Genomic DNA, 9887 nt, shown 5'->3' with positions numbered 1-9887 from the left:
CTGAAACTATCAGCAGTGGTGCTGCAGCTGCCAAGGACCCTCAAAAGAAATTCTCAGGAGAAAGTGATGTAGGATGACAATATTTCTGGAAGCATGTGCAGCAGCCCATGGAATTTAGTTGGGAAATTCAAACGTCATGGGACTGATAATCAACAAAAAATCAGAGCAGTGAGTAAAAGATCAGTGGTAAATGCACAGGGCTGCAGACTAATTGATCAAGATTGCTGTAAGTTTCAGCCCTAAACAAGTCTACAGACCAGTGCCACTACAGGAGCATGGCAATGATGGGCCTCAGGAGGACTTAAAAGGTGACCTACAGCAACTCCCCCTACAAAAGCAGAGCAGGTCTCCATTTGCTCTTCTGGACACATCTCTATTGAACCAAAAGTGAATTTTGCACTTTGAATTTCTGCCAGAGTCAAACAGAGATCACCTTTCTGTTTTGCATGAAACAGGGTCAGTACTACACTGGCCGGGTCTGATGTGGTTACTCAAAAATGGCTTTGAGGGCGAATTCAGCAGTGGATGTAGCCATTATGTGCATCTGCAAAGAGCTGTGCTAAGACAGCCCGATCCTCTGCACATGTGAAATGGAGCATCCACAAGGGAAGCAGCAGAAAGACAGAACCACAGTTTTACAAGTGTGCTTTCCAGCTAAATCCACTACTGAAAAATTCCCAACCCTGACTCTCAGCCTTAGCTACTCTTTTTCACAAGATTAGCAGACTGGCACCCAGAACAGGGTTGTAATTTGCCTCAGTCAATAAATCAATAGAAATAATATCATGTATTTAACATCAAACCTTAATGAATTTTCATAATGGCCTGGTAGAGTGAGCACTGTATTCCTGATATGCCCAAGCTGGGGGGCAGTCAGCAACAGAATGGTACAGGTCAAGCAGAGGTAGATTTTTCCTAGATTTTTTATCTCTTCAGTTGAATCAAATTTTAATATGTAGACACAAAGTTCTTATTAAGATATATTTTAAGCAAGACTTTTAAATTATATATTGTCATGCATTACTAAATTATTACATAACACCACTTCATCTATAGAAGTCCAGTGCCTAGATTCTCAAGAACTACTTAGCACTGACAAAATGTCTGTCTACATCTGCTCGTAGACAGTAAACTGTTGCAATTAGCTTTTAAAAAGATACACAGAAACACTCCTCTGAATCTGGTCTATTTCACCTCCCCGCTGTTTTCACTGTTCTTAGTGTAACTTGATCTGGTGGTGCGTCTTTAAACTGCCGAAGCTAATGTCTCTGAGCAGTCAAAGGACACACTGTAACCACTGTCCTTTAATGGTAAGGAGAAGCTGCCCACACTGCAGTCCCCTCTGCACAGCTCACCTCATGCTGGTGATGATAGCTGGAACCTTTACCTGGCAAGTGTCTCATCTTTTCCATCCATAACAGCTATCAGAGCTTCTTTTTTTTCTTTAAGGGGGGGAAAACCAAAAAAACAGCTCCTCTAAAAGGAAAGAGGAAGCCAGAAATTTGGTAGTGTCTCGGTCCTGCCCCATGATGCTTCTTCCTGCCTGTGAATTTCCACCTGCCCCTTCTGCGTATATACGGCAGCACACGCGGTACGCACTGTTTAGTTGCCTGCCTCCATCCAAAGGATTAGTAAGCAGCGGGGAGTGATGCTGTTTCTCCTTTCCTCTGCAGTTCACGGGAGGTGAAGGAGCTCTGGCTGGACTCACTCCTTGGGTAAGTACTGCCTTTGATAAAATCTGTGGCATGGTGGTTGAAGTCAGTGGAGAGCTTCAGTTGCAGCTTCACAGAGATGTACAAAAATATAGATGGGGAGAGGTGCACCCACTGCTAAGTGTAGCTTGTGGGCAGAGCTGACTGAGTCGCTCAGCCTTGGGTGTGTGGATTAATGACCACGCTGCCACCACTTTCTCACTTTTTGTGTGGATTAAAAATGGAAAGCTGCTTTTATTTTGTTTTAATCAGGAGGCAGATAGGGCAGCAGAGCTGAATGCCCTTCCAGAGAAGGGATTAATGGTTTACTTGTGTGGGAGATATTGCTGGTTCGGGATCATACATACTAGATTGGCTTGCAGAGGAGAAAGCCAAGAAGGGTGCAGTTGTAAAAGACTCCTTCTTTGTCCATTCCCTATTCAATAAACAGGCAAACAAAAGGACTGAAGGAAACCAGAGTGTCCAGAGCTCCTCCGATTAAACTCCTAATGAAAGTGTTAAGCAGCTGTAATACTGTGAGTATCTTAATTATTTCAGCTCTGTCAACATAGTGATTTTGAAAAGCTCTGATTTCTAAACCACAGCATTCAGTTACTCATACAGTGTCTTTGTTTTCTTGACTAGTCAAAGACACTAAATGCTGGGAACATGGAGAGTCTGATTGAGTGCCAGACAGAGGTAAGCAGCCCTTACATTTTCCTGGATCCTTCTTGGGTACTGGTGTGAGATACCTTGGCAAAGTGGGGGTGGCTCCTTCAGTAGCTGCCAGCTGCCTACCCTCACCCAGGAATGGGCAGAGCTCTTCAAAGGCAGCTCTGTGCTGCACTGAGCAGAGGGAGCTGGACATTGCTGGGGGCAGTCCATGCATTCCCCTGGCTCATGAGGAGCATTTCTCAGGAATCTTACAGGCTTCAAAGCCATCAAGGCTTCCTGGAGGAGTTTGGGAGGAAATTCCCAGTGCCAGGGGAGGACACAAAAATGGAGGCTATGTCCTACTGTGGCTTCTCTGGATTGAAAGTGTAGCCTGAAAGAGCACAGGGTTGTGACCTCCTGGGCATGACTGGGGTGTCTGGCTGCAGGGTTTACCACAGGCCCCTCCACTGGGCAGCTATGCAGTGTCAGTCCTGGGCCGAGGCACCCCTTCAGCAGATGTTGGGCATGTCTGGTTATTCCCCAGGGCCTCCCCAGACTTCTGAGGAGCTGCAGCAGCTCGCTGGTGGCCCTCACTGCTACGGCAGCTCTGTAACCCTAATATGCTTTTTTGCAGGATGATACCAAGAAATGTCCCCTGTCAGGCCCAGCAGATGCTGAAGACGGACTTTGCCTCTCAAATGGTGAGTTTCAAAAACAAACTGAGGAACTGCCTTCTTATATAATGCTTGCAAGCTGGCACTTGTGCAAAACCACCCGAAACCGCCTGCTTCCCCTCCCTGAGAGCAAGCCACAGTTCCCACCCAGGAGAGGACTTAAGCCCTGGACTGCCACTCTCTTACAAATTACTTCTTTCCCATATGCTCAGTGGCAGAGGTGACAGTTCTGAGTGACAGAGATCTTGCATTCCCATTTCCTGGTCCTCAGAGCCAGGTTTTGTTGTGTTCTGTGGTAGCAATGGGAAGTAAATGTGTTTCTTTCTCACTCAAGCATCCCCACTGAGGTGTGGCACTGCAAGAAAGTACTGAGTACTGCTACCAGCTGTTGCACACCAGAGCAAATAAACCCTCTTGGCAGAAGCACCAGCACTTGTTTTTCTCACCATGCAAAACCTCAGCACCTGTAAACAACCCAGAGCAGAAGACCATTAACAGAGCAGGGTCAGATTTGGAGCAGACCACCACAGCAGATCAGTTTTCAGGAGTATCAGAAGCAAATATTTCACATTACACTATAATGTTAGGTGACTTCTTCAAATTTTTTAACCCCCACCTACCAAGAGCTTGTGCTAAGTCACAAAGAGAGGTCCTGAGAACTTCTCATCTGTGTAAGACAACTTCATTTTGGAGTAGAAGGCATGACATATATTGGAAGTTTGCAGAAGGCAAATCCTTTAGAAAGCTTTCGTGGTAAAGGTTTCTTTTCTCTCTGTTTCTGAAAGGGAAAAAAAAGGCATACCCCCCCCCTCCCCCTCCCCCCCCATTAAAACTATCCTCTTCAAATTCCAGGCCCTCCTCTTTATGAAGTAGATGGAAAACCCATTCTAAGAGATCTCTAACCCTGAAGCCAGTGAGGCCCTACTCTGATGCTCCCATCCTCTTGGAGCAAGTATCACCTTCCACTGGCTGGCTGGCAGGGGGCAAGCACTAGCTCTAGGAACATTGTCGATAGAGCTGGCTCCAGAGCTGGCAGAGCTGGAGCCGTATGTTTTCAGGCTGTGAAAGGGGCCAAGAAGCAGGAACCCCTACTTGTACTCTTGCCCTAAGGCTGGGGCACAGTCAGACCACATAGTGAAAATTATTGTTGTCATTGCTAGGTGCCCAAGTGCTATATCTGCCTCAGAGTTATCACAGAAACTACTGCAATATCAAACATCTCTACAAATGTTGTTATTTCTGTGCCTGGTATGTTCCCACTCTCTAAGAAGAAACAGTGACTAGAATGTAAAAAACACCCAACCCAAAACAGGAAAGGTGGTGGCCTTAGGGGGATGGCCACAGTTTTACAGTTTATGCAGTTGTTCCCCTAGTAACCACTTAGTTGTCTCTCAGTTTCTCCCCATTTGGTTTGAGTTGTTTCAACATACATCTCTGCACTGCACACAGATGAAAGACCACATAGTGCTCTGTTGGTTTTTTTTTAATTTTAAATCGATCTTTTGTTTTCCTCTTACTTGCAGCAGATGGAACAAAGAAAAGAAAGAAGGTGATATCACAGTCATTTACTCTGAGACGGAGCCTTACCAAAAGAAATTCCTCAGGACAGCTGGACTCAGGTGCCAAAATCACTCTGTTTGGCCAGCCTCTGGCACTTATCTGTGGGGAAGATGACACACTGCCCCAGCCAGTCCAGGTAAGGAGGTACCATTATAGAGGAACTGTTTACAAGGACCTGGAGTGTCAGGACAAGGGGGAAATGTCTTCAAACTGACAGAGAGCAGGGTTAGATTGGACATTGGGAAGAAATTCTTGGCTGTGAGGGTATGAGGTCATCCAGAGAAGCTGTGGCTGCCCCATCCCTAGAAGTGTTCCAGGTCAGGTTGGATGGGACTTGGAGCAACTTGGTCTAGTGGAAGGTGTCCCTGCCCATGGCAGAGGCTTGGAATGAGATGATCCTTAAGGTCCCTTTCAGCCCAAACCATTTTGTGATTCTGTGATACCTCTGACCTCAGTGTGAGGCAGGATACCCTGTACTTCTGCTGCATCACCCAGGAGATGAGTGATTTTGGTGTTTACCCTACACACACACCCCTGATAAATTCAGGACCCATCCCTGATGTAGAAAGGCTCAGGTCTGCAGGTTTTGTCCAGCCCACCCAACTTTCACTGGAAGTAACTTGGAGTGTAGAGAACCCAGGACCAGGAACTGAAGATAGGCTTCTTAGTATAAACATCTGTGATTTTAAAGAAGTAATTTAAATGAATCTTTCAGCAACATAAACTTCCAAGGATTTCTGTATTTCCACGAAAAACAAGTATTCAGCTATGGACTGCCACAAACAAATATCATCTTCTAACAAAGACCAAACAAAGACCATCTTTAGATAAAAATGGTCTGGATAAAAACAGTTCTCACACTGAATTGGCTTTCCTGATAGACATGCATTTGTCTCTTCTATGTAGTATTTGCCTGGCTTGTGAGAAAGGGGATGTGAACTAAGATTTAAGCCATCTCTTGTTTCCTTCCGGAAGTAAGCAAGGATGACTCCACTGAAGTTAGTGGAGTTCATCAGTTCAAAAAGAAGGTGGATTAGAGGAAAATCAGACTACTTCCCATGTAATCTACTTGGAGCAAGAACTAGATCCTGAGCTAATCAGAGTACAGTGTACCTTCAGACAATTTTTCTTCTATTTCTAAAGAAATGCTCACCTGCTAACTTCCTTCATCGAAGTAACTGTTCTTCCATTCTTGTTTAATTTTTTTTCCTGCAGGATGTCCTAGCCATATTGTATATGAAAGGACCTTCTACTGAAGGGATATTCAGAAAAGCTGCCAATGAGAAAGCACGAAAGGAGTTGAAGGAGGACCTAAACAAAGGCGGGAATGTTGATCTGAAAAGCAAATCTGTGCACCTGCTGGCAGTGGTTTTGAAGGTGAGTAATTGTCAGCTACCCTGGTGGGAGGACACTGCTAATATGCACAGGCCCAATCCAATGCACCAAGCTGACCTAGGTGGGACTCTTGGCTGAAGACAGAACAAAGTCAGACTTACTGCTTCAGGCTTAGGAAAGTTTGGCCTTTTCCACCTGATTTTCAGTCCTACTTGTTGGGCTGCTGATTTCCTGCATGCCCACAGGAAACTCACTTTGTCCTCTTGCTCAGTATTTTGCCAGGGAGCAATAGTGAGATTTATGGGCAAAGGAAAAGCAACTGAAAGCTGGGTCCTGTTACTACAAAAGTGCAAGTGCACTTGTGCATTGCACTGCTCTGTCAGTGCTGATGGTCAGGTAGCTCAAGTCAACCTGCCTCCTAGAGAGCCCATGTGACAGTAATGCTCTCTCTGTGATCAGGAGTGGTGTCAAAGCTTCATCTAAATCTCTTGGCTTTGCAGGACTTTCTCCGAAATATTCCCTCCAAACTCCTGTCAGATGACCTCTATGAGAAATGGATGCAAGCTCTAGAGAAGCCAAACAAGCAAGAAAAAATTGAAGAATTGAAAGAGTAAGTTTTTCAACCAGGAAATTTTGCAATCAGCCCTAATGAAATGGAGTGGCTGGTAGAGGCCAACAATGTCTTTTGAAATCAAGAGTCTCATTTAAAAACCTGCCATTTATATCGGCTTGCTATTGCTCCATGGGGTTTGGTTTAGAGGGTTCCAGCACTTCCTGAAGTTACTTGAGATTGCTTTATGAAACCACCAATGCAGGAACAGGGCAGAGGCTGCAGTGCCCCAGCTAACGCTGTCACGGTGCTGTGGGACAGGCACTGCCACGGAGCTCTCACATCTGCTGGGGGTGGAGTTGGGCACATGGAGACCACCACTGTGTTTTGCTCTTTAGGAACAGTAGGTGTGGAGGCTGACTGGGAGTGCTTTGAAAGCCCCACAGTACAACCACGGGTGCTGGGAAGCCTCCAGTGACATCTCCTGGCAGCATCCCATCTACCCAGGGACATGGGCTTCTGCAATGCTGCCTTTCAGTCAGGACCTTGTAATTCAAGGTCTCATAATTAACCACATGCTCAGCTGCAGTTAGGGATTTCTGAAAGTTACAGTGAGCACACACGTGCCCCTTTCTGGAGGAAGTGTTGTCGCTCCAAGTTTAATTGAGACTTGCTCAAGTCAAGAAGCAGAGGCCACTGCACCATCGATTAACGTCACATGTCATTTGTGCTCATGCAGGGTGGCTGACAAGCTGCCAAGACCAAACCTCGTCTTGCTCAAGCACTTGCTCTCTCTGCTCCACCACATCAGCCAAAATGCCGAGACCAACAGGATGGACTCCGGCAACCTGGCCATCTGCATTGGCCCAAATATGCTGAGCCCGGGGACAGACAACGCGCTCCCGCTGGAAGTGCAGAAGGAGATGAACGACAAGGTGCGTGGAACTCACCCAGCAGCCGCTCCCTCCCTCTGCGGCAGTTCAGAGCCATCCACAGGGATCCCACTGCCTTTGTGGAAGCTGAACAGAACAGCACCCCGGGACATTGGGGGTACCCCTCGGCTCAGGTGTCCCTCAGCCCGCGATGGGATGGGCCAGGCTGCCCCTGGTCTCGCCTCCTCTGAGCAAAAGCAGCAGCTGCCCTGCAGCCCCCTAAGTCACAGCACAGCTCCTGCAGACTTTGCATGTGGAGAGCAAGGGCCACCCGTGGGCACCGTCACCCCCGGGCCCTCGGGCAGCGAGGCCAAAGCTGGGGCTGGTGGTGTTTTGTCTGTATTGGGGCAGATCCATTTGTCTGCAGCACCAGGCCTCATCCCCCACCCTCAGACTGTAAGCCAGGATTTTGGCAGAAGCCACCCTGCTCTGCGCCATCCTTCCTACAGAGACAGCAGGCAGGCTCAGGAAAGAGTCTGCAATATGTTTTCATCCCTCTTGACTGAAATGGGCTGTTTTCTGTGTGCAGGTGACAGTGTTGGTGGAGTTCCTCATAAACAACTGCTCGGAAATATTTGAGGAAGACATTGCTTTCCCTGCCTGTGCCTTGGCTGAGGGCTCACCAGAGCACACAGACAGCTCCACAGGTATGAGAAGGGACTGGGGATATCGCTGACTGGGGCTGCTGGGCCAAATTATTGAATTTGATATGCGAATATATCTGTGGAAACACAGAGGGTTCAAAACTGTTGAAGTGCTCTTCTGAACTCTCTCTGTGTAATTCTCTTTCATTCTCAGCTGGTCAGTGAAAATTAATGTCTGCTTTCTCCCCACAGAACAACTCTGTGCAGCTCATCAGAATGACTCTGCCTATGACAGCCCAGATCCCGAAGTGGAAGGCTGCCCCTGTACCTCTGAGATGGAGCAGGCCAAAGGGAGGAATGCTACCGTGAGCAGAAAATACCCAACACACATCTCTGCCCCTTCACTGACTAATTTCAGAAATGACATCAGCACAATGGACAGGAGGTATTCGGAGTCAGACTTGTCCTTCCAAAACTGCCTTGATGACACAATAAGGAAACAGAAACTAAACAAAAGTGAGGACAATTTTCCAGTTCAGCAGAAACAGCCATGGTTGGAGGCACTGGAGAAACGTCTTGCAGCCTTACCTTCACAATTATCAACTGACTCTCTACCCAAAACATCCTCCAGTTGCTCTCTGGAGAGTTCTGATGGCTCAGTTTTCACCAGCTCCCCAGTAGTTTCACCCTCTAGTCCCAAAAAAACCTTTTTAAATAGGCCTCAGTCCTTTTCCACCAAGGCGACTGAAGACTGCAGTACACCTAGCAGAGAGATCAAAAAACATTCCATGTCATTCTCTTTTGCAAACCACAGGAAAACACTAATAAAAACCCAGAGTTGGGGGCCTGGAAAAAACATGTTTTTTCAGAGGGACAGTTTCACAAAGAAAGATCAGTTCTCCTGCAGAATTGTCCAGGAGGACAGTCGTAATGATGACAAACCATTGCACGTGGAGTATCAGCAGAGGCCCCGTTTCAGGTCAGTTGATGAAGTGTTCAGAGATGTGGACCAGAAAAACCCTGGAAGACCACCCTCTTATGAAGAGGCTGTTAAAAACTGTCTGGCCACTAAAGTTCCCTCCCACAGTCTCACAGTTCAAACTCTGAGATTAGCGGTGTCAAACCAGGATGCTTTGCTGCCTCATCCATGCAGCCACAGTGCACAGGACACAGCATATACGGATCTAAGGGATCTGCACAGTGCCAGAGTTTCTGCAACAAAGGATTCTGACATGGAAACTGAAACCTTCAGCATCAATGTAGGAGTAAACTCCCGTGTGAGTTTACCCGTGACCCCAGGAGTCTACCGGATGAGAGCCATGTCTGAGTCCTGTCAAAAGAACAAACTTGAGTATGTAGCACAGAGGTGCAGCCAGCCACTTTTTGAGGTAGAGCAGATCCAGTTTGCTAAGGAGTCCTACGTTTAAAAAGCCTATCCTTCCTCTTTGCACTGTACAAAGTAAATATTGTAAAAATAGACATCTTGCTAATCATTTGTAGGATTTTACTTTCAAGAGACAAAGAATAAGCTAGCTCTGCATGAACTTTTTTTTCTGAAGAGTCTGTCAGCTTGACATGTCACATCCTTTCACCACAAGAGTTGTTGCTGGTGAAGACCTGTGTATCATTATGTAAAAATGTAAGTTAGTATGCTGTACATAACCTGTTGTGTGGGAAGAGTAGTTAGCGGATCATAAACAGTGTTGTATTTGTATTCCTGAAATGACAATTAAAATGTTGGCAGGTCCAAAACCTGTCTCACCTTCTTTTTGTTTCCTGTATTGTCACAGACTCTGTACCATTTGTCATGCGTGTGTGTGCTCCAGGCTGATGCAGTGCTTCGCTGGTTCTCTGCATTAAAAAGTGGGCTGGCAGTTACCCTCATAGGGGAAGAGCTGTTCTGTTAT

At 46.6% G+C, this 9887-nt stretch overlaps 1 protein-coding gene across 1 annotated transcript; it reads left to right on the top strand.

The window, feature by feature from the left end:
* The first annotated feature begins 1624 nt into the window (after window positions 1-1624).
* Window positions 1625-9450, top strand: TAGAP (T cell activation RhoGTPase activating protein). Its single transcript, XM_082302305.1, has 10 exons — window positions 1625-1715; window positions 2143-2227; window positions 2337-2390; window positions 2980-3046; window positions 4543-4715; window positions 5795-5956; window positions 6415-6524; window positions 7204-7399; window positions 7926-8043; window positions 8233-9450. The coding sequence occupies exons 2-10, from the start codon at window positions 2201-2203 to the stop codon at window positions 9405-9407; spliced, it is 2082 nt and encodes a 693-aa protein (XP_082158431.1). The 5' UTR covers window positions 1625-1715; window positions 2143-2200; the 3' UTR covers window positions 9408-9450.
* Window positions 9451-9887: the final 437 nt, after the last annotated feature.

Source organism: Coloeus monedula (assembly GCF_965178545.1).
Source record: "Coloeus monedula genome assembly, chromosome: 2".
In the NCBI taxonomy this organism is placed as follows: Eukaryota; Metazoa; Chordata; class Aves; order Passeriformes; family Corvidae; genus Coloeus; species Coloeus monedula.
This window is presented reverse-complemented; position numbering and strand designations above follow the sequence as displayed.